The sequence below is a fragment of the Pteropus vampyrus genome, unplaced genomic scaffold (assembly GCF_000151845.1).
Source record: "Pteropus vampyrus isolate Shadow unplaced genomic scaffold, Pvam_2.0 Scaffold89, whole genome shotgun sequence".
Taxonomy (NCBI): Eukaryota; Metazoa; Chordata; class Mammalia; order Chiroptera; family Pteropodidae; genus Pteropus; species Pteropus vampyrus.
Window position 1 is genome coordinate 651,821 of NW_011888870.1, and position 25,366 is coordinate 677,186.

The 25,366-nt window shown below is 44.1% G+C and overlaps 1 protein-coding gene across 1 annotated transcript in view; it reads right to left on the reverse strand.

Moving 5' to 3' along the window:
- RBM20 (RNA binding motif protein 20) overlaps window positions 1-25,366 on the reverse strand; it is a 171,710-nt gene that overhangs the window by 48,124 nt on the left and 98,220 nt on the right. Inside the window, exons 2-5 of the mRNA XM_023532720.1 lie at window positions 4,644-5,730; window positions 3,188-3,249; window positions 1,273-1,364; window positions 809-906 (exon numbers count right to left, since the gene is read on the reverse strand). Of these exons, the coding sequence (XP_023388488.1) occupies window positions 809-906; window positions 1,273-1,364; window positions 3,188-3,249; window positions 4,644-5,730 (1,339 nt within the window). The remainder of the gene's footprint in view (window positions 1-808; window positions 907-1,272; window positions 1,365-3,187; window positions 3,250-4,643; window positions 5,731-25,366) is intronic.

Genomic DNA, 25,366 nt, shown 5'->3' on the forward strand with positions numbered 1-25,366 from the left:
GTGGAGGGGATGGCACGTGGAGGGCTGCTGTCATGAACTTGTACTTGCTCGCTGCATGAAAAGAGAGAAAGAGGCCGTAGCTGTTCACACCACAAATTGAAAAAATATATAGGCACAGGTAAAAGCCCAGAGACACACGCCCTCTATCACATGCATTTTGTTTTACAGTCGGTTCCGCGTCTCCCGCCCCCTTTTCATGTGTTCCCAGGGAATGAGAGAGAGGCTCCTAGGGGCACGAAGCTACGTGCCATGGGAAACCAAAGAGAGAAAAACTGTTGTCATGATCCGTGGGAAAGGAGAGATGAAGCTTTAGAGCTTTGGGGGACTAACGTGCACGTCATTGAGAGAGAGGACTGAAAACAAAGTATACAGAAGTAGCCATTTCCCCAAGGAGCCGACAAATGCCATCAGTACACCGTCCTTACTTTCAAACGCACTTTCTCTTTCTGCTTCAAGTTTCAGAATTACTACTCATGAAAAACGATCCACTTCAGTAAACTGTCGACATCTTAAAAACACGCACAAACAAATTTATCTTTTTCCTAAAACCGTGCCGTATGCTATAGTCTCTGAGCGCCTTCAATTTTAAGAATTTGTCAGCCTTTTTATCTGTGTGTTTCAATACTCGCTGGACTGAATGACACGTCTCAACCTCTGTCCAGGGGCACATTTTCCTGCACTGCACAAAGCCATTCTTCCACCAGCTTCTCGTCAGCTTTTCTGTGCCTAATAAAACTCAGGCACCACGCGAGTGATACCACTGCCTTGATGATAACAATGACAATGGAGAAAATGCTTCTGTACTCACATTTGTCCCCGGGGAAGCTGAAGGAAATGCAGGATTTGACTGAGTAAATGACCTTGCTGGAATGGCTGCATAGGATGCTCCAAGATTTGAGGCATAATCTAAATGATAAATTACACAAAACTGGATGAAAACCTAGTTATTTACTTTACCTTCAAAAGTCACTATTAGGACATAAGTAGGAGGAAACAAATGAAAATTCCCTCTTAACATATTGTTTGGTGACTGGTATGATTATATCTCTGGGCACGTTGATGACCAGCAAAGCTTTATGTCTAAAATATGTCAGAAAATGTTGAAGGCCCCAGACAGCAGGCCTAATGCATTTTAGCATCCTGGGATCTGTTTGATTTATAGATGCATAAGAAGGCCACATAAGGGAAATTTGGTTATTAAAGATGTGACATGATAAGCCTTTGGGAAGATGATTTCGGGTTCATGCTGCTGACCTGCAGGCCCATGCTCACCTTCGTTCCCAGCAGGGTTATAAACAGCCGTGCTGTTGGGAGAGGCACACAGAGCTCCCTCTGTTGGACCGAGTATACACCGGACACCAGCACTGGAGAGAGGTGAAAAAAGGGGAACCAGTTACTCAATAAGTTAAATAAAGAATTACCATATGACCCAGAAATTCCACTCCTAGGCGCAGACCCAAAATAGTTGAAAATAGATGTTCAAACAAAAATGTGTGCATGAATGTTCACAGCAGCACCATTCGCAATAGCCAAAAGATAAAAACATTCCAAATATAGATCAAAGGATTTATTTATAGATAAACAAAATGTGACATATGTATACATACACACGTATATGAATATTATTCAGCCATAAAAAGGTGGTATATGCTGTAATGTGAATGAACCTGAAAATATCGTGCTAAGTGAAAAAAGCCGATCACAAAAGGCCACACGTCATACGATTCCATTTACATGAAATGTCCAGAAGAAAATCTATAGAAATAGAAAGCAGATGAGAGGTTGTCAGGGGCTGGGGGAAGGAGGACTGGGGAGTGACTGCTCAGGGGTATGCGGCCTCACCTGAGGGCGATGAGAATGTTCTGGAACTAGATACTGGCAACATCTGCACAACCTTGGGAACGTGCTAAATGCCACTGAGTTGTGCACTTTAAAATGGTTCAAATGGTGGGCCTTATGAGAATTTTAGCACAATTAAAAAAAAAAAAAAAAAGTAGAGAGCCAGAGAAGAAAGACCTTTTAAAACTCTTTCTTTTTTACATTGTGGTAAAACACATGTGAGATTTACCAGCTTAACCATTTTTAAGTGCAGTGGCACTAAGCACACTCCCCCGCCCCATTTTGCAACCATCGCCACCATCCATCTCCAGAATTCTTTTCATCTTGCGAAACTGAAACTCTACGCAGTAAACAACACTAATCTCCCATGTCCGCCTCCCCTGGCCCCTGGCAACCGCCGTTCTACTTTCTGTCTCTATGACCCTGGCTACTTTAGGTAGCTCCTATATGTAGAATCTTGTCCTTTTGTGCCTGGCTTATTTCACTTAGCATAATGTCCTCAAGGTTCGCCCACGTTGTAGTATGTGTAAGAAATTCCTTCCTTTTTAGTGCATGTGCTGCCTAAGTGAGCGCATAAATTCCTTCCTTTTAATGCTGAATTATATTCCATCGTACATACGTCTCATGTTTTGTTTACCTACTCATCTGGTGTAGACATTTGGGTCGCTTCCACCTTTTGGCTACTGTGAATAAGAAAGGGAGGCCTTTTGAATGGGCTCATTTCAAAACACTGCCGCCCCCTCCTCAATGGTCTCAGGTGTCTGCCATGCCCCCGCCCCCCACGCCACCCCATCTGTTCTCAGCAAGGGAACCAGAGCAGTCACTCCTTTGCTCAGCACTTTCCCAACCCCTCCCCCAGCACAGGGCTCTGGTCATAGTGATGCTGCCCAAGCATCCCAGGGCCTTCAAACTTGCTGTCCCCTCCGCCTCTGCTGGGAGTGCACGTCCTCCAGACAGCCACAGTCTCATTCCATCCTCTCCTAAGGTGTCCTCAGCAAGTGCCCCACCCCCACACACTTAAACTGCAAGAGCCAGCCTGCGAATGAATGTGTATGCACATGGGCACGCGTGCGTGCGCGCACACACACACACACACACACCCCTTCCTGCTCCTGCCCTGATGTCATTTTTTGCTTAGCAATTACCACCAGAGATGCGATATATAATTCACTGTTTATTTTGTTATCATCTGACACGCACCCCCCATTAAGTGTGCGCTCTTTGGAGACAGAGACGTTGCCTGTGTTGTTCCATCTCCCCAGCACCTAGAATGGCATGGCACACAGTAGGTGCTCAATGAACATTTGTCGAGCGCATGCACGAACCTGTTCTCCCGGATGGCACTTACTTTTCAGAGAAGACCAAGCATTTCTGAGCATGTAGTTTCCCTTTCACATGCAGCTCCCAGTCCTGGGCCAAAAGGAAAGAAAGATGATGGAATCCATGGGAAGGCAGGGGATGAGTGCAGGCTCCCCTGGCCAGGCAGGGAGCTTGGAGCGTTCAGAGGTTGGACCAACCCTGCAGACACATCTCCTCCCCTCCCCTCTCCCTCCCGGGTTCCTGCCCCAACTCGGCCCCCCATCCAGCCCTCACTCCTACACGACCGTGCCCATTTTGGACAGGATCCCAGATTCACACACGTGATCCCTTCTTCTCCTCTCGGTGGACCCCCTTAGTCCCACCTCACCTCCAACCCATTCCATTTCCAATTGGAAGAATCTGACAGGTGGACTCACAGTGAGTTGCGAAGCCTTAGGAAAGGCTTAGGAGAGAGAAAGTGCTCCATCACCTCCCACGTCAGCCAGCCCCCTCTGGAGACTGGAAGGGAGAGGGTGTGTCCCACCTGAGTGACAGGGACGCACTTGCAGCATGGCACCCAAGCAGAGGGGGAATGACAGTGTGGCATGACTCACACTCAAAAGGGATTATTATGAAATGCAAGTGGGAGAAGAGACAGGAGCCAGTGCAGCCTGAGGCTTAAGAGACACAGGCTCTGGGAGGGCCAGACCCACATTCAAATCTCCACCCTGCCACTTTCTAGCTATGGGGCCCCAGACAAGTCATTTTACCTCTCTGGGCCTCAGTTTTCACATATGAGAATAATAATAGTATCAACCTTGAAGAGTTACTGCTGATACACAGAAAAGGTTTAATATATGTTAGCTATTATAATTATCATTGCTTTCAAATATTTCATTGCCTCATCAATACATTCTGAGGGGAAATTTATACTATAATAGACCTTTGTTTGCTGGAGCCCGAAGCAATTTACAACCACGGGAAAGGGTCATGAGGCTCTTACCTCCATTATGCAGTTGGGGAAGCTGAGGTCCTCTATGATAATCTGTCTAGGTCTCACGTGAGAAATTCTCTCTTGCCCCTGACCCAAAATTCTGCTCACCTTTTCCCCCCTTTCATACTCAGTACAACATCAGGAGCAGTGATGCTGAGGCATAGCTCAGAGGGAAAACCTCCATCAACGAGGTGGGAGACCCTAGTTCCCAAGTCCCTTCTCGGCAACCCCGGCGGGGCCACTTGATCCCCCCACTCAGAGCAGCTTTCTCAGCTGTAGACATGGGTAAGAATCTCTTACTTGCTTTAAAGCAAGGGACTGGCCCTGGTACATTTCTGAAATTCCTATTAGTCCTAATACCTATTTTAATCAAGAGTACTGATGGCAGCAACATTTTTTACCCAGTCCCCAAATGTACCATTTCCTCACCCATAAACAGTGAGAGCTGGGTGGTGGTGGTGAGCCCACGCGGGCTCCAGCTGTGGCTCCCAGCCCGTCTTAAGTGACTCACCTTCAAATCAAACACCTTCTTGTCACAGATGCTACAGATGTGTGGCAGGTGGAGGGGGGCCACCCCGTGAAGGTCATTCAGCTCTTGAGCCTGCAGGGGCCGCACGGACAGCATCGCGGGCTCCTCCTTGGCCCGCCGCCTTGCCCCGCTGAAACCCTGCTTGCTGTTGTTCAGCCGACCCCCGAAGGAAGGAGGGGTCCTGTCTGGGGTCGGCTCCTCGGGATCATACAGCTCGTAGGACTGGCTGGTGTGGGGAGGCCACAGGTTGGAGCCGGCTGTGAGATCGGTCTTGCTCTGGCCAGAGAACCCGTGGGGGCTCTCCCACTGGCTGTTCGGACCCTGAAGCAGTGGACCCCCCTCGCCTTTCAGGCTCCCCACCTGCTCGGCCACAAACCCGCCTGCCACGTTCGACCCTTGGGAGCTGGGTCCGTAGAAGTCCTTGGGAAAGGCGGCTTGGCCATCTTGCCCTGAGTGGCCGTAGTGCCCTTCATAGGTCACACTGCCCGAGGTAGAGGCCGAGGCTGGAAGGAAGACGGGCTGACCGTCTGTTTCAGAGCCATAGGCCTGGCCAGAGGTGGCTTTGCCGTACTCGTAGAATCCCGCCGCAGCGGACGCTGGCCCGGTCTTGCCAATGCCCAAGAGGACGGCCGGCTGGGCAGGGGTCTGAGGCATGACCCCGCTGAAAGGATGCATCACCATGGCATTGGGGGGCTGGCTGGGAAGGCTCACAGAGGGTCCTGGGCCTCGCGTCTGGCCGGGGGGAGAGAAGGCAATTGTATTGGAGGGAAACCGGGCACTGGGCACACTTGCAGCATGCTGGGGCACTCCGGTATGGCTGTGAGCGGCACTGATCACAGACGGATGCCTCAGTTGGTTGAACAGTGGCTGGGACATGGCCACTTTGGAGAGGACTTGGTTCAGGACCGTGGCGGCCGCGGTGTTGTTGGTGACAGCTGTCTGTGCCAACTTCAGCCGGTGGAGGGTGAGCTGGGCTTGCAGTTGAGCCAGTTGGAGACTGGCGGGCGAAGGAAGCAGAGGGTTCGGGTTACTGACGGAGAATGGGTTCTTGTCCAGGAGCTTGGCGGCACTGCAGGAAGACAGAGGTCGAGATGCACAGCTGCTTTTCACAGAGGTGGGCAGATGTTCTTTCAGTGCTTAACTGTGGTTCCCCCCTACCATGTAAACAAGATCCTCTGACATAGGCCCCACGTATGTCTGCAAAATCCTGTGCTCACACATGCACGTCAATTTAAAAAAACCAACAGAAAAATTATTAGATGGCAGAATGTTCGATCTCACTGGCAACCAAAGAGATACAAGCTAAAACCACGAGAAACAAATATTTGCCCAGCAAAGTGGCATTTTAAAAAAATAATAGTGCTTAGTGCTGGTGTGAGATAAAGTGGAATGGACACAACATTGATGACCGTCTAAACTCACATGACTGTGTTAAAAGGTTGTTAGGCAAAATACGCACTCATGATAGCCATTTGCCTTGACCCAATAATTCAGTTCTATATATCTATTTTAAGAAAATTAACTAAAATTCAGACAAAACTTGATACCAAAGATTGTTAATAATAGTACTACATTATTTAAGAGTTCATAGTTGAAAACTACAAATATCCCATCACAGTGGGGAGGGGAGTAAATTATGATATATGTTCAGAATGAAATGTTAAGTAGAAATTTACTACTGGTGTTTAAATTTCTACTTCACTGTGTAATATTTGAGACATTCAAAAAAGTGTAACTGGCACCAGGCTTAAGACAGGAAACATCCCAACGCACTAAATGTTCCTCGGGTATCTGCTCCCCCACCTACCCCTGACCCCCATCCCTGCCAACGGTCGACACTCCCCTGAGTTTGGCATGGTCGACATTAACAACAACAACAAAAAACCTAGTGACACGAGAAAATCCATATCCTCTAATGTTAAGGAGGAAAAGAGGGCTTCAAAATTGCATACAGAACAAATCGTGTGAATATTTGTGCCGAACACATTTTCGTCCCCGTCGGGACTCATTTCACACCCCGAAGCAGCAAGAATCATGCTTCCCTCAGTCCACTCTCAAAACACAACTAGCATGAAGAAGATTACAAGAGCATCTGAATTTGAGGTCTTAGGTGGTGGTAGGTACTCACAGACCCTTACTACAGGGGCGTTCTGTCGGACATGTGCCTTGCTTGTGACCGCTGTTAGTTGGTTATGGTGTTTTCTGGACCAAAAATCAGGACGCACAATCTGGAAAGGGGACAGACTTTCTCAGAAAGTCTAAGATATGTGGTTACCACAGTTAGGGCTCCTTTGTAAGACCATATTTCCTGGGTCTTAAACACCTCTTCTGGGGAGTAGGTGTAATCAGGGAATGTGTTGGGGATGTTGATGAACCGGCATTCCCAGGACATCTGAATGGGGAGAATGGCACTGTGCATTTGAAACTGAGATTACCATGGGCAACCAAGGCTATACGTTCAGCATGACAAGGGAAGTGTGGGTTAGACATTGCAAAGCTGGGACCCTTTAGACAAGGTCTTCACTGTCATCGGCTCTGTACGGTAAAAGCCTGATGATGATGGAACAGGGAGAGAGGCTGGGGGCAGACACGGTTCGGGAAAAAAAAGGGGGAGACGTGAAAGTATGTGGCATGTCGCATCTCTCCCACTTTTGGGACACTTGAGGAAAGCGAGCTTCTGCCTGTGCTGGTGCTTTGCGTTGGTCTCAGAAAAGGAGGAGGCAGGGAGGAGGTGACGCGTCACGGGGAGGGAGGCGAATGCGAGAGTCTCACACTTGACCGTGATGCTAAGTATTGAGTGCGTAGCCTACATTATCTCAGTCGATCGCCCCATTAGTCCTATGGGGCAGGAAATTCTCACCCCAAGTTTGCAGGGCAAGAACCTAAAGCCCAGAGAGGTTAGGTGACCTACTTACGAACACTCACGGTTGCTTGGTGAGTGCAGACGTGGGATTCAAATGCCAGCCAGGCTTTGAAAAGAAGAGAAAGGGCACCGGTGGTGAAGTGTGCAGCGTCTGAGCCCTCCCTGAGCGCGTCTCATGGGCTGCCTCACTGTTTTGTTTGAAGTGAGTTCTCAGAACATCAGGCGCACTCATGTGCAAATACAGCTACAAAATACAGTTCAGAGACAGATAAAAATGACTCTGGGTTACGATTTCCCATTCTGTGAGAACTCAAGAATTTGCTGTACGTCCTTAAAGAGACACTACCCTTCACCCAGCCCCAGCCCTGCTGTGCTCCAAGGGTAGAATGAGGTAGCTGCATTGTAAGATATTGAGGGTGCTGAGGAGAATCAAGGCTAATAAAGGTGGTTACAGACCTTTACTCCTCTGGGTAGTTGTGCCAGTTGCAGCAAAGCCTTGGTGGCCCAGTGGGGCCCAGGCACAAATCATGGCAGCAGCAGCTGAGTTGGAGAGGCGCTGATGGTCTATGTAGGCGTGAATACGAAAGGAAGAGGACGATGGTCGCGTCCGATGATGTAGCTCTACTCATGCACTAGTAAGTAGCTGAGCTTTAGAAAAGCAATTAAGCTTAACTCAAAACCCTGCCCACACAGGGCCAACCCTTCCGACCAGGTTTGTCCTCTACGCAGCCTGTCCTTGCTAACGAGGCGATAATGAGGTGCCAACTTGGTTTCTATGATCAGAGTAAGAAGAGGTTGGTTTTGTTTTTCCAGGAGAAGTCAACTGTACGTTCTGAAACTGTGTTCCGGGCTGGAGGGAGCTCTTGCTGGAGAGTCCCCTTCACTTCTGAAAGGACACGTGAGGAGGAGCTGTCTTTCTAACTAGAAAAGCCAGCCCCGCTGGGTATTTGTAGGTCGGCCATGGGAAACACTGCTGTTTGGGTACAGCACAGGTTACAGATTATCCGTTCAGATCCGGCATGAAAAAAGAAGGCTATTTTCTTCCCAATTTCTGCTTTGCCTAGCAAATTCTTATTGTCCCCAATTTTAATGAATCTTGAGTAGAAATGATTTCATATGAATCGCCAGAGCTAGACACCTCTTTTGAATCAAAGACCTTTAGATAAAGAAGAAAAGACCCACCATCCTATCTTTCAAAAGCTCTAAAATTCTTAGCCCACAAGAGTTAATAATTTAAAATTCAGGTGCATATAGCAATCATATTTTTGAGCCAAAAAATTGGGGCATATGCTCTGACACCCCTAGGGAATAGAACTGATGTCTCCCCACGACCTCGGTTTATAACCATTACCTCACTTAGCACATCCTGCCTTGTGTTAAAAAGAATTGCTTATGTTCCTTTCTCTCTCCACTAGACATCAGCTCCACGATCGAAAGGAGCGTGTCTTGGAGATTGTCGTATTTCCCTGGCGCACTGCCTTGCACTCGGTGGGCACTCAGTAACAGCCGTGATGACCAGGATAGAGAAGAAAAATAATGGCTGTAGCTCATCAGAACCAGGTGGCTTTAGGGAGATGTGGTCACCTTTTGAGAGCACACATTTCTACAAATAAAGGCCCTCAAACAATCCAAAAAGGAGAATTAAATATGCCTAGAAAGCAAATAGATTTTGCTGTTGGATACAGCTTAAACTGCAGTCAGCTGCAGAATCACCTGCCCGGGGGAATGTCTACAACTCCCCATTCCAAAGCAGGAGTTCCAACACACTCTTCTCCCGTCTCCGTTTTGAGATTGATGATTAATCCCTGTGGTGGGTTGAATAATGACCCCTGAAGAGATCCACATCCTAATCCCCAGAACCTGTGACTGTTATTGTACATGGTAAAGGGGATTTTGCAGGTGTGATTAAGTTAAGGGTCATCAGATGGACGTACTATCCTAGATTATCTGGGTAGGCCCAATGTAATGACAAGAGTCCTCATCAAATGGAAGCAGGAGGATCAGAGCCAGAAAGAAGGAAGGATGGAAGCAGAGGTTAGAGAGGAGAGAAGATGCTATGCTGCTGGTCTTAAAGATGGAGGAAGGAAGGAACCAGCCTTGGGGACACCTTGACTTTGGTCCAGGGAGATGGATTTTGTACTTCGGACCTCCAGAACTATAAGATAAAAAATGTGTATTGTTGTAAGCCACTACATTTGTGGTAATATGTTACAGAAGCAAATAGGAAACTAATACACTCCACCAAGAAAATTAGATGTAAAAGAGGCTTCCACTCAGAGAGGCAGTGTTGGGTGTGGGGACACTGGCTGGATCTTGTTGGTATGAACTCATGTCCCCAGAGGTCCTGGAGAGCAAAGACTATCTGACCAGGCATCTGAGCACCCTCTGGGAACTTAGCCAGGATCCAGAAAAATCCAGAGGTCTCTTCCTTTTCCAAGTCAGCTTTCTTTACCCAGCCAGAGCAACGGCACCCTGGGAAAGCTTAGAATTGCACATCCTGAGGGATCAACTCATCCACTCCCCTCATTAAAAAAAGAGAGAAAGTGACTCACCCAAAGCTGCATAGCTGCGTAACAGTAAAACCTTAGTGAGAACTCAGATCATTCAAAACAGCTTCTAGCAACTGACAAAATAGCCTTGTCTCCAAAAGCCCTAAGTAAGTCCCAGAACTTTTTCATCACCAACTTATCTCTACCTGTGGTCCTCCCCTCTGTTCAGAGAGATACTGACTACCTCTGACTTGCCAAGCACTCACTGAGCACTTGGGAGATGCAGAGATTCAACCGCTCTGTACCTCTGTAAGTTGCAGAGGTGACAGCACCTGCTATGTCCCCTCTTCTCCTAAACCTTGTGCGGTGACACTGTTTGCAGCCATACAGTCAAACCCCGGAGGATGGAGAGCAGCACAGTGAGTTACATAAGCTGGGCATCTGGCACAGAACTGGAAAAGCTACAACACAATCACGCAACTCACAGGAGAAACACCGCACAGCCACTCTGACTGGTCCAGGCTTCCACAAGGCTCTCTGCCCCCAGGGCGGACGTTTCCTTTCTGAGCCATTAATGGTTACAAAGAATTCACAGTGAAAATTATTACATTAAAAAATTTGGGTTCCCTGCTTGCTTAGAAAGTTTTTTTTCCCCCTAATTAAAGCAGCATTTCTCTCAAGAGCTTTAAAAATAAAATATGAATAAAAGAGAACTAGTTGCATTTATAATGCCGAGAGATATAGGAGACTCAGATGAAAACTGTTTCTAATGGTTTAATTCCATAACGCCAAAAGGATGTGCAACACATTGTATCCACCAGGAGGGAGAGAGCAACAGCTGTCCCACTTGACAGTGCTCATTGTTTGTCCCAAAGCTCTTTCACATTTTATTCTGAGTCCCAAGCAGGATGCAATGATGGATTAGTATTTGGGCACAAGGAGTGAGGCGGTGCTCTTCCTGGGTTTGAGTCAGGGTGCTAGAAATTCAGCAAGATTTTCGTGACATAATCCATCCTGTTTTGAAAGGGAGGGAGAGCACCGAAGACACAGGCAGAGGCCATGGGGCCTCTGCTCTGCAGAGACTCTGTCACAGGGACCAAGGGGGCATCCGTGAGTCTGTCCATTCAGCCCACGTGCACTGAGCATCTATTACGTGCCAGGTGGGGGGGACACAGAGATGGAAAAAGAGATACCCTCCCGAGAGGAGACAGTCCAACCCAGAGAGCAATGAGTATTCCGACAGAGGTAAGCGCGAACAGCAAGGCACAGGAGGAAGTGGTTCGAGCCTCAGACGTTTGAGAGAAATGAAACAAATGGAAAAAAAAAAAAAGGCCAATTCAAAGGCTGTCCCTGAACTTTGAACAAAGACTTACAAATGTTCTGGGCTTATTAATCCATCTACAGATGCAAAAATGCCTCAGCTGCTGCGGGAAGGCAGCTGTAGGGTGAGCTGTAGGGTGACTACAATGCCCCGGCCCTCACCAGGGGGCAGATTCTAAACCACTGAGACACCTTTCATTTTTCAACAACTACCAGGCCCTTTTCCTGTACTAACAACTGGCTTTCTGGGGAGGCATTAGTGAACCCCCTAGGAGAAAAGGATCTTTATTAAAGATACATGGGTTCTGAGTTTTCTTTCACTTGGAGGACTGGAGAGTAGATAGTGAGTGCGTATTGGGCTGAGAGTTACCTCGTATGAACTGGGGGTAGGAATTAGGCATCCTGGGTTCTAGTCCTAACTTGCGGCCTTTCAGCTGTGTCACAGTGGGCAACAGACTTTACCTCTCTGAGCCTCAGCGTCTTCATTTATAAAAAGAGAAGTCACGCTCCTTTCTCATTTACATGATGAAGGTTGATGTGGGATCAGGTAAGCGGAGAGTTAGAAAGCTCTGCAAACTGTGAAGTGCTGTGCAGATGGAAGTTTATTAGAAAGAGGACATCTTCTGTGTGATCGCAACATACCCTTCCCTTTCAGGAAACTGACATCTGCAGAGGGAGTGATATTTGTCGCTCACATACTTGGAGATGATCTCACTGCCACCGGGGTTCAGAACAGAATGAGTTAAAATCAGTTCAGCCATATGTATGAAGCAGCAGCCACACAACCTGCATCGCAGATGGGGGTTGGGGATGGGAAGGAGCACTGCCCGGAGGCTGAGAGCTCAGGTTTCAGAGTTAGCATTAACCTGGGTATAAATTCCAGCGTGCCACTCGTAAGCTGGGGACTGGGGAAATACTCATCCTCTTTAAGCCTCGGGGTCCTCGTGGTTACAGCAGAGGCTTGTTCTGGGAATTAAATGACAGGGAGGACATAAACCGTTCTGCCCAGCTCCTAGCACACAGTGAGCATTCACCGATCACTACGACGCGTCTCACCATGCTCACTTCCATCCCTATCACTGTCGTCGTCATCCTCATTGTCATCATCAGGGCAGATGGCAAGTGAGCTCTGCCAAGGCGGAGAGACAAATCTTCTTTAGAGATGGACAGAGATGAATGATGGAAAACAGAGGTGTAAATACGGAGAGAAGAGAAGTAGAAAATAAGAGTGGACATCTGGTGAGAGGGGACAGAGCAGGAATGGGGACGGGGACTTGGGGGGGACAGAGAGTTATGACAGTGGCTTGGTGAACCGGATAAGTGGTCAACGACACACTTACAGCGTTATAGAATAACAACGAGGACGCAGCTGATGTCCAGCGGTGTGAATGTGTGTGGACTCGCATCAAGCTTTGTCCTGAGGATGCTCAGCCGGCCAGAAACAGAAGCCAAGAACTGCAGCCCAGAGAGCACCAGGGCCTAGACAGAGCCGCCTGGTCGCATAGGCACAACACCTTCCGAGATAACCAGTCGGGAACGGAAATTCACTTCCAGTTCAACTCAGGTCCCTTTCCAGGCCAGCGTGGTCACCTCTACAGTGTGACCAAACCAAATAAACAGCAACGCTCGGGGCGAGGTTTTTGCTGGGTCCTGCCCTTCCGTCATCTCCTGGGAGCTGAACTCCAAATCACAAATTCTCAACTCTACTGTAACACCCTCAGAAGCTAGGTCAGGATGTGAACCACAGGGAACAGCCCCTAAATGCCAGGTTACAAGATGACGTCGATGATACTACAGTCATACTGCGGCTAAAGTTCAAACTCTGGCTAATTATCACAAATGTTAAGAGGAAGAAGAGGCCTCGGAGACCATTTAGTTTAACCCACTCCATCCACAGAGGAAAAAAGCGAAGCCCAAGGAAGCTGGCATGATGCATGAATCAACCCAACTCACACAGCTAGAGAGGGCAGAGCAGGGCCCGGAGCCCAGGTCTCCTCAGTCCCCAGGGCTGACGCGGCCGACATGTCCCTACCGACGTTCGCCCGTGAGTCTTCTCCTTTTCGGGGAGCAGAGTGAGATCACCACTTTTTTTGATAGTGCTGTCTTCTTGGTAACAATAGGATTACGGATTACCACGAGCTAGGCCTCTGGGATTACTTTTGCGATGACTGGGTCCATGCTGGTGTTATCCCACGTTTGGGTCATCCATGATATTACCATGTGGTGATTCACAGCACCAAAGCACCTCTTGGCGTGATTCATAACAGCAATGATAATCCTATCATCTCTCTTTCGTTTCATGTTTTTTCAGTTGGCATGTTAATAGTGTTTTTACCCCATTAGCTATCTGATCTCCAGGATGATCATGTGGGTAGATAAGTCACATGAGACCACTTCCAGTTTCTATTAAGAAGACTGAGACCAAGAAAGTTTAGATGAACCACCTGAGGGCACTCAGCAAACAAGGGACTTAGCTGGGATGTGAACCTGGGTATTTTTTAGTCTAAGGCCAATATCTTATCCTCTGGAACAGGTTCATTAAAGAGAGCTTCTAAAACCACATTCCTGGCCTTTAGATGTAACTTTTTGGGTTATTTTGATTTTTGTTTGCTTAAAAGTACTGAAATATACAGTTTTTATTCTTTGTTCTGTATTTTTTCTCCCAATTTATCATAATGGTTTAAAATTTCTTTCCAACTTGACTGAGATATTAACATTGTATAAATTTAAGGTGTACAATGTAATGATTTGACATGTGGATACACTGCAAAATGATTACCACAGTTAAGTTCAGTTAACACATCGAGGACGTGATTTTAAATAACGCATTTGGTATCAAATCACCAGCCTTTTATCCATTACACCCTGTACCACTCTCATCAGGCCAAATAAGATTCTCGGAACCTTATTCCACAGGGGAGTGCAGTCATGGAAGGGTGGCTAGAACTTTTATCACTGCCACCCAAGGGGGGCCTGCCTTTCCTGCTGCAGGTTTTAGAAGGGCTCAACATGTACAAAAGAGAATGGATAATGCAGCAAATGCAGGGAAAATGATATACATTCTGCCAGTGTCAAAACAGGAAAGACTTGAAGCGAAGAGAGAATTAATGTCAAGAACCACATATTAGTTGTTTTTCCTTTCCTTCTATACCATTTTTCTTTCTTTAAAATACCCTTTATTTTATAAGATGATAGCAGTGTAGGTGGTAATTATTTTTAATATTCATGTTGGTTTTGTTTTAAATTTTAAAACTACAAAATTATGAAGAATGTAGCAAATATATATGAAATCACTGCCCATCGCCCCAAATTACTGTTAGGATCATTTTTTCCTCAGATATTTTTTATCAAAATAATAAAATTATACCGATAAAACCGAAGTCCCCTTTGAGCCACTGCTCAGTCCAATCCCACCTCCATCTCCCCAGTGACAACCACGTCTGGTGTGTGTGTGTCTAGTTAACTATATACCTATCTGTCTGTCAATCTGTCTGTATCTATCTATACAAAGAAAAAAGTAAAAAAGTAAGAGACTTTTTCTGTACATGCGTATGTTCCTAAAACAGCATGTGGGACTGGTTTCAACAATATTGCTCCTAAAGAAACAAATGCAGAGTCTTCCAGGTTTCCTTTCACACGCTGAATGTGGAAGGCAATGTGATGGAGTGAAAAAATTGGTCATCGACCAATCGGAAGACCCAGGCCTGGTCTTACAGCCACTATTCACTCTCCATGGGAACACAGGTCAGTCAAGTTCCCCTTTCTTTGTAAAATGAGAAAGCTGGATATGAAAGGATATACAAGGTCTCTTCCACCTTTGAAATCTGATCAGTCTAAGGTTTAATTTCCTCATCCGTCAAATGGAGATAGTAACATCTGCCCTGTTAGCTGTTGTAAAGATCTAACATGATGTACAGTTGCTCTGCAAAGCATGGTAATCATAATAATTACTATTGAAAAAAACCAAATGATAATAATAATTATTATTACTCACAAATTAAGTTATTTTTAAGCTCCCAGAAATGCGGTTGTTATATAAATGGCTTGGTTCAGATGTATGTGTTGCAGGTCAGCCAGCATACACTAATTTCTTCTTTTCCTGTTCTTTTGGGCAGGCCATTCAGGACAAAGAGAGGCACTCTGATCTCTATCCAAGAAGATTTAGGGAAAGACACACCAAAAATGCCTCATTATAAGATGCCCTCCTACACAATCATTCCACAGACAGACCCCAGGCTTTCACAGCAAAATGCAGCTCAAATCCATTTGGGGCTGGATTTGGTTTGTCTGACACACAATTCTTTAGGAAATTGACGTTGAGCAGAATTTCACTGATTTTGTGGCAGGCTAAAATCCAGGGAGTTGGTTCAACTCCTGGGGTCAGGAGAGACCTCTCTGTGTGACAGTAACATAAGATATGGTGGCCTCTCAACTACAAACTCTTCTGGGGAACATCGGAGCCTTCTGAGATGGAAAAACAAGCTCTTTGAAATGCATTTTAAAACTGCTATACAAGTTCTCAAAGAAACCACATGCTAATGTTTGTACAGGCAAATGAAATATTTAGGGGTTTACAGGCCAATACTGCCCCTCTGAGGGCCAGCATGCGGGCAGACACGAATGCCGTTGCATAGACTGTTCCCCCTCCCCTCCATCTTCAACACGCAGCTCAGACGTCACCTCCTTCAGGCAGACTTCCCTGACTCCTGCCCCCATCCAGTGCGTGCTGGTGCCCTTTCTGTGATCCCCACAACGTCCTGCTGCTCCGCTGGCCTCAGTTACACTTTCTTCTCCTGACCACCCTCTCGCATAATTGTCTACCCAATGACTCAGCCGACTTTCTCACTGCCCCATCATCATTCTGAAGGCAGGAACTGTGCGTCCCATTTCATGTAGCAGTGCCTGGCACATGGTAGGTATGTGGAACCAGTAAGCATTTCTATATATTTTCACACCTACTCCGTGTGTGTGTGTGTGTGAAGATAACAGTTGCGTATCACATTTTCAATTTGTTTTCCTGGGTCACTGTCCCATGTGTGCATTGCTCAAGGCTTTGAAGATGAAGTTCTGCAAAGAATACGGATTAGATTCAGTCTTTGAACACTGTCAAAATTATGTAAATACCACCAACCACATCAAGTATAAAATCCTAAAATATTCAACAAACAGACTTGTTGCCACATTTTTTCCCTTTTAACTAAATCTGAAGAAAACGCGATCGCAGTGTGCGAGTTGTGAAGATATAAGTCTCTAATCTGCATGATTCCGAGATGAAACATATGCTCAAGGAATGAATGGCCCCTATGTTCTCTAAACGTTCTTTTTAGTAGTTTATTTCATTGAGATTTTTCTGGTCAATGTTGTAAAATTCGAGCAAATTTTAAATCAAAATAAAATTTTAGATTAATTTTAAAGAATTAAAATTCTCCATCTAAAATAGCTGGTCATTTCCTAGACTTGCCTGACTATTAATATAAACATTTTAATAAAGGCAATTTAAGCCAAACGCTAGGAGTCCGAATGAAGGTGAAGAGGCAGTGTGGGGGGCGGGTAGTAGTGGGGAGGCGCTGTTTGGGTTCTAAGTGCACTTCTTATACAGGCTCTACAACCAATAACATCTTACTGCACTCACTCTGTGGACTTAGTTTTCTCATCTGTAAAATGAGAGGGTCAGATGAGATAACATTTAAGGTTCCTTTATGCCTTGTGATTTTAGGATGGTGGATGTTTTCTTACGGCTGTTATTTACGGCATGTGGAAAAGTTAGGAAGATCTGACTGTGGTCTAGAGAGGGATTTTACACTGACAGATCTGAGTTTTAGCCTCTACTGCTCCTCTAGTCCTGGGTGGCTTCAGAGAGAGGCACTTACCCTCCAACTAACAGACCTGTCTGTAAAATGGTCAGGCGAAACAAGAGCAGTGATTTTCAAATTCAGATGAGCATCAGGAGAGCAGAGCTTCTTATAGCACAGATGCTGGGCTCATCTCCACCCAGTTTCTGTCTCAGGAGGTCTGGGCTGGGGCTTGAGAATCTGCATTTCTAACAAGTCCAGGTGATACGGATGCTGCCCTTCGAGAACCACTGAACCTACTTTCCAACTCTAAGAATCTATGGTGAGTTATAAAAACTTTACTAACTACTGTATTTTTAATGAGCTACCTCTACCTTTAATGAGCTTCACAGCATACCAAGAAGGAATTTCCTTTTTCATGGGGGTTCCAAACACTGCAAAAATAATTTCAGGGGGGCACACAGAATCACTCTTATACCTCAATCGCCATGTTCAACATTTGGCCTCTTAGAATCAAAACACTCAAGGTTCACAAAACCTCAAATAATTTAATTAATTGGTTGACTGGCTCAGTATCATGTTATCAGGTTTGCTGACTAGGAAGAAAGCATAGCTCCATTCACACTGAGTTCACTAATGCAGAGAACGAAGGGTCAGACTCCAGAATGCCAAAAATTCTTGATTCTAAGAAAGTTCAACTCCTAAACTCACTGTAGGCTAAAAGCAATTTTTAAAAATAAAATCATCTATATCACTAGATTTCAAAATTGGTGACACTGTAATTACTTGAGGGGTTGTAAAAAATATGGTTGCTTGGGTCATGTCTCCAGGGGTTCTGATTCACCTTCAGCATTAGGGTTTTTAATAGTTCCACACTTCCCCTGTGAAGCGGAGTCTGAGACTCACCAATCTATGAAGCAATAGAACCAATCTATTCTTCATTACTTTGAGCTCCACACGCCATTTTTGTCACTACAGACAACATGACCATTTGTCTTAAATTATACTTGAGAATAAACACGGAAATTTTGATAAGCCCACAACGGGTCACAAACACAGTGGGCAATCGAGCAGTATTTCTTAGCTACATTAAAGCATCGTTCACATAGTTAAATAAATACTTTGTAGCAAGACTTCCCCTACAGTGTACATACAATTTCTGCTGCAGAGAGCCAGGCGAGGTTTGCTGGGAGGTGACTCTTTTACCTTTCAAATTATAAGCACCTTGAAGACATCATCCACATCCTAAAATCTTTCAAATTCCTGAGTGTCTGTCTGGCATGATGCCAGGTGAATTAGAAGCACTGAACAAATACTTGTTCACTTACTTGAATTTATGACTGTTACTAAGCACATGGAACGCAGACCTTAGCAAAAAATGCTGTTTTTCATTGTGCAATATGAGGTATATGTTCCTGTGTTTGCATTGAGGATGTGTACTGTTTAATTCCTTCGAATTCTTTAGAGTAAATGAGAACCTTGAGGCTGGAACTTTATAAATATACCATATAACTATTTATTTGAGAAAGCTTCCATCTCCCAAAGTAGTTGGAAGTTTCTGGTACCTTAAGAAACATACCTTTATGACTACAACCACGAAAACACAGATGTCACCCAAGGCAGAGAATATTATATATAGGTTACTTCTGACTTTTGCCTATATTTTACAAAGCCATGGCCATATGTATAAGTTACTACAGAGAGGAGATAAAAGACAAAGCAGCAAAAGTTAGAGGGACGTGACCATCGGTTACACTTGCATGTGCCATTCTAGATATTTCTCTCAGATCCCCATAAACTAAACCTGCGATTAAGATCCAAGGAGACTGAGAATTGCCTCGGCTGAGGCAAAAAAGAATAATTAAAACTTGATGGCTGACTTTTCACTCAAACCTGCTCTCCAGCACTTTCCCCTGCTACCCCATCCATTGCTAATTAGGAGCAGCCAAGGCTTGACATGTACACAGTCCTCATGGTAAAATTGATTATTATATTACTATGGAAAATAAGGAAGTCATTTTGTTCAAAATATCAAATTCCACAAAATCATACATGGCAGCTGTTTAGGGTATGCATGTGGGGGTGGAAACAAGTGTGTGAAAATATTAACCCTCTCCCCTTCAGTTTTCAGACACTTTGCAAAAAAAAAAAAAAAAATCCAACACATATCAGGCAGACACCAAGGGCAAAGCTACATAACAGATTTTTTTTTAAGGTTAAAAAAATTCCCATGATGTAAAATACATCATACACACCATTTTACATGTGTACAAGTGTGGGTTTGCTTTTACACACTTGCAAGTAGAAAACCAGTATTCGTCTCCCGAAAGTGTCGAAGCTGCTTCTAATTGCCTCAGATAAAGAAACGAGGTGAGTCATGGTTGGCTGTGTTTGAGCCTGCTAACGGATCATCACATTCACATCCAAATATGTCCCCTGAACCCCGCGACAGAAGTTCATACACTTGCTTTCTTGTTTGCTTGGGGGCTTTAAAACAGTCTTGCTTTGAAAGTTAACTTTATTTAAAGACGCCTAATAATTGCTGAAACGTGTGTCATGGCTCCTTCAGAGCGCCGAGAAGCAACAACCAAGCATTCCTCCTTAGCAAAGTATGCCCTGCTCGTGAATTCTTACACAGCACTTTGCCACCCAGTTCGTGAGTCTGACTCTGCACTCAACGGATAGGAGACATTTCAAACATCTTTACGCTCATTTTCTACCATCGACAAATTCCAGCAATGAACACAAAACACGTCAATCTTAAGAGACCCCCCTCCCCTCATCATTCATAAGGCTTCAGGATTCCAAAAACGTCCCCTCTCAAGTCCCTCAGATCGGGTATAATGCAATCTGTTTTCCCGCGGCTACTCGACTTTTCCTTATAAAAGAGTTGAGTCACCAGAGTGAAAAGACCACCTAGACTTCCTGACACTGGGAATCGATGACTTCCCTGGGGTTATGGGGAGCTGTTTTCAGTCACACGTTGCCCTGCCATTGTGAATCATTTATTGCCATTTTTTTTTAAACGGGGGTGGGGATACAGACAAATTGCACACTCATGCAAAAATGCTTATCGCCAAGAACATGGTCAGAGGTGCTGCCTGGACTAGAGAATAAAAATAAAGCCCCTGACTTTCCCCTGGTGCTGGGAAAAGGTAGGGTGACGTCATGCAACCTTACCTTTCTGAAAAAGACCAGGGAGCCTGGCATAAAGCGCTGACCTGAGGCCACCGAAGCCGGGAGTCATTTTGGGTGTCGCGCATGTGCCTCCCTAGAAAATTCCAATGACATTCTACCAGCTCTCTGCATGCCAATCATGACAAGCTTCCACTTAGTCTGGGAAGGGGCAGAGGAGGGGGGATGCAAGCAAGGGAGCGAGCGAAAGAGAAAGAGCTGTCCCACACCCTGCATACCCATCTGGAAGGGGAGTCACATGCCGCCGGGAGCCATTCCTGCCGCATTACACATGCTGAGTGTAAATGGCAAACAATATCAGTCGATGTTTACGCCACATGTTCTCAGCCTCTTCACATATCAACACCCAGGCCAGCTTCTGAGACCGCTTCTGAAGGGGGGGACTTGAGCTAATCATGCAGCCATTTTTAATAAAATTCCAAAGCCTTCTGTCCTGGTTTATTTTCCTACTTTTTGTTGTTGGTGGTGGTAGTGATGGTGGTGTTTGTTTGTTTGTTTGTTTGTTTACTTGCTTGGTTTTTTTGCGCTGGTTTTCGCGGTTGACAGTTTGGTCCTGAAAGTCCCCAAAAGGACCTCCAGTGATATAGCCACATCAGACAGCACCGACAAACTGAATTTCAACCAACAAACTTCCTGTCCCTTCTCTTTTGTGTATGTGGAACGGGAGATGGAGGGAGGTGACCTATCATTTCACCTGTCCAGTGGTAACTACAATACTTTTCAGCAGGAAAAATGGACTATCTTCTGCTCTAAGCAGTGGCTCTTAACTGGAGTTGATCTCCCCCATCCCCCACCCCACCCCGAGAACACTAGAGACGTTTCATTAGTCAGAACTGGAAGTTGCTACTGACATTTACTGGGCAGAGGTCAGGGACTCCGCTAAAATCCTATAATGCTCAGGGCGGACCCCACCAACAGAGATCACCCAGCCAAAGATTTCAACAGTACCACAATTGAGAAACCGCTGTAAGGCTAAACCCTTCCGTAAGTCTTGCGGAAAATATGATACCCTGCAATAAAAAGAAAAAAGGAAAGAAAGCAAAGCCAAGAAGCCCTCTGTGAGGAACTGACTGAAGTCCCTGGGGTCTAGGGATGGGCTTGGCTCAATTTATGATTTAATTACTCTGGAACTTGATCACTTTTCTCTCTAGGAGCCAGTGTTCTCATGCCACTTTGCTTCCAAATCTCACACTGTAATAGTCACACAATCAAACCAAACTAAACCTTTGCATGATTTTCTAAATCAAACTCTGCTGCCCACAGGTACCTCATTGCCACGTTACGTAAAGCAGCCATCATCCCAGTTTGTCCTGTCTGGACTGTCTGATGTTCATCTGTGATGCCCAATATCCAATATAATCCCCTCTCAAAATTATCCAGGAGGTTACGCTTTTTACAAGGTACAGCCTCCCCAAAATAGCGTATAAAGGACTGGGGATTAAAGCTCGCTGGGTTCTCCCATTTTACTTACACCCTTGGAGGTGGGGTGGGGAATGGTCACTGGTACCAGGGAGGCTTCGCTTCTGCTAGGACTCAGTGTGTGATGTTCCTGCAGACCACTGAAGAGGCAAAGTGAAAGCCACTCATGTCTGTCTGAACAGCCTGTTTCCAGCTGCCCACCAGAGGCCCACTTGCCCAGTGAGTTCCCCAGAGAGCCCAAAGGCGCTTTCTTCCTAATTTAGTCACAGCCCACAGGCTGCCACAGGCTCACCTGGCTCTCTGCCCACGACGCAGTCACAGACACCTAAAGACGCCAGCCCTAGATCCTGACCTATGGGAACCAGCCAACCTGGCTGCAGCTGCATTTCTGCTCCAGCCTTAGGCCCCTCCCATGAGCTACTAGGTTTCCCCAGGTGCAAGGCAGGACTCCAATCATGCCCTTCTTCTCTCTCTGGCTTATTTCATTATGCTCAGGACTTCCTTAGGATAAGAGTTAACTGAATAGACATTCATGGAACGTTTCATCCAAAAGCTGCAGAATACACATATTTTTCCATGTGCCCATGGAACATTCTCCAGGCTAGATCACATACTAGGCCATAAAACCAAGACTCAATAAATTCAAGAAGACTGAAAACTTATCAAGCATCTTCAATGACCATAATGGCATGAACCTAGAAATCAGAAAAAGAACACTGGCAAAAAACACAAATACGTGGAAACTAAATAACATGCTACTTAACAATTAATGAATCAAACAGGAACTCAAAGAGGAAGTCGAAAACTACCTCGAGAAAAATAAAAATGAAAAGAGAACTTTCCAAAATTTATGGGATGTGGCAAAAGCAGTTCTAAGAGGGAAGTTCGTGGCTATACAGGCTTACTTCAAGAAACAAGAAAAATCCCAAATAAACAATCTAACTTTATACCTAAAAAATACGAAAAAGCACAAACAAAACCCAAAGTAGACTGAAGGAAATAATAAAGATCAGAGCAGAAATAAACAAAATAGAGATTAAAAAATAGAAAAGATCAGTGAAACTAATAGCTGGTTCTTTAAAAAGATAAACAAAATTGACAAACCTTTAGCCAGAGTCATTAAGAAAAAAAGAGAGAGCCCAATAAATAAAATCATAAATAAAAGTTATAACCAACATTACAGAAATACAAAGCATTATTAAAGAATACCATGAACAATTATATGCCAACAAATTGGACAATCTAGATGAAATGAGTAAATTTCTAGACGCATACAAGCTTCTAAGACTCATCTAGGAAAAAATATAAAATTTAAACAGAATGATTACTAACAATGAAATTGAAGCAATAATTTAAAAACTTCCAACAAACAAAAGTCCAGGACCAGATGACTTCATAGATGGATTCTATGAAATATTTAAAGAAGAATTAATACCTATCCTTCTTAAACTATCCAACAAAGTGAAGAAGAAGAAATGCTTACAAACTTCTCTATGAAACCAGCATTACCCTGATACCAAACAAAGACAAAGTCATTACAAAAAAAGAAAATTACAGGCCAATATCCTTGATGAACATAGATTCGAAATTCTCAACAAAATATTAGCAAACCATATTCAACAATACATTAGAAGGATTATACACCACAAGTGAGTGAGATTTATTCCAGGGATGCCAAGATGCTTCAACATCTATAAATCAATTAATGTGATACATCACATCAACAAAATGAAGGATAAAAATCATATGATCATATTAATAGATGCATAAAAAGCATTTGACAAAATTCGACATCTTTTTATGATAATTTTCAACAAAGAGGATATAGAGTGAGCATACATATGACAAACTCACAGCTATATCATACTTAGTAGTGAAAAGCTGAAAGCTTTTTCCTCTAAAATCAAGAACAAGACAAGGATGCCCACTATCACCACTTCTATTCAACATAGTTTTAGAAGTCCTAGCCACAGCAGTTAGACAAGACAAAGAAATAAAAGGCATCCAGACTGGAAAAGAAGTAAAACTCTCACTATTGGCAGATGACATGATACTATATATAGAAAACCCTAAAGACTCCACCAGTAAAGTTGCAGGATACAAACTCAATATCCATAAATCTGTTGTATTGGTATATACCAATAACAAACAGTAAGAAGGCAAAATTAAGAAAACAATTGCATTTACAATTGCATCGAAAAGCATAAAATACCTTGGAATAAATTTAAGCAAAGATGTGAAAGACCTATACTCTGAAAACTATAAGACACTGAAAAAAAAATCGACGAAGATACAAATAAATGGAAGGATATACCATGTTCATGGATTGGAAGGATTAATGTTAAAATTTCCTTACTACCTACAGCAATATACAGATTCAATGTAATCCCTATTAAAATACAAATGGCATTTTTCTCAGAACTAGAACTAATCCTAAAATTTATATGGAACCACAAAAGTCCCCAAATAGCCAAAGAAATCTTGAGAAAGAATAAAGTGGGAGGTATCACATTCCCTGATTTCAAACTATGCTACAATAATCAAAACAATATGGTACTGGCATAAAAGTTATGTAGTTCTGTTTATATAAAAACAGATATATAGATCAATGGAATAGAATAGAGAGCCTAGGAATAAATCCTCACTTATATGGTAAGTTAACCTATGACAAAGAAGGCAAGAATATACAATGTAGGAAATACAGTCTCTTTAATAAGTAGTGCTGGGAAAACTAGACAGATACAAGCAAAAAAAAAAATGAAACTGGATCACTGTCTTACACCATACACAAAAATAAATTCAAAATTGATTAAAGACTTAAGTGTGAGACCTAAAGCCATAAAATTCCTAGAAGAAAACATAGGCAGTAAACTCTTTGACGTCAGTCTTAGTGATCTCTTTTTAAATACATCTCCTCAGGAAAGGGCAACAACAACAACAACAAAGAACAAGCAAAGAGGACTACATCAAACTAAAAAGTTTTGGCACAGTGAAGGAAACTAGCAAGAAATTTTTTAAAAAACCTAGTGATTGGGAAAAGATATTCACAAATGATATATCCAATAAGGGGCTAATACTGAAAATATAAAAGAAACTCATACAACTTAGTATTCACACACACGCACACACACACACACACACACACACACACACACACACACACAATCCAATTAAAAAATGGGCAGAGGCTATGAATAGGCATTTCTCCAAAGAGACAGCCAAGAGACATATGAAAAGATGCTCAACATCACTAATTATAAGGGAAATGCAAAACCACAATGAGATACCACTTCACATCTGTCTGGATGGCTATCATTTAAAAAAATCAACAAATAACAAGTGCTGGCAAGAATATGGAGAAAAGGGAACACTTGTACACTGTTGTTGGGATTATAAATTGGTGCAGCTACTATGGAAAATGGTATGGAGAGTCATCAAAAAATTAAAAATAGAGCTGCCATACAACCCAGCAATACCACTTCTGGGTATTTATCTAAAGAAACAAAAGCACTAATTTAAATAGATATATACACCCTTATGTTCATTGTAGCATTATTTACAATAGCCAATTGATGAAAGCAACCTAGGTGTTGACTGATGGATGAATGGATAAAGAAGATGTGGTAC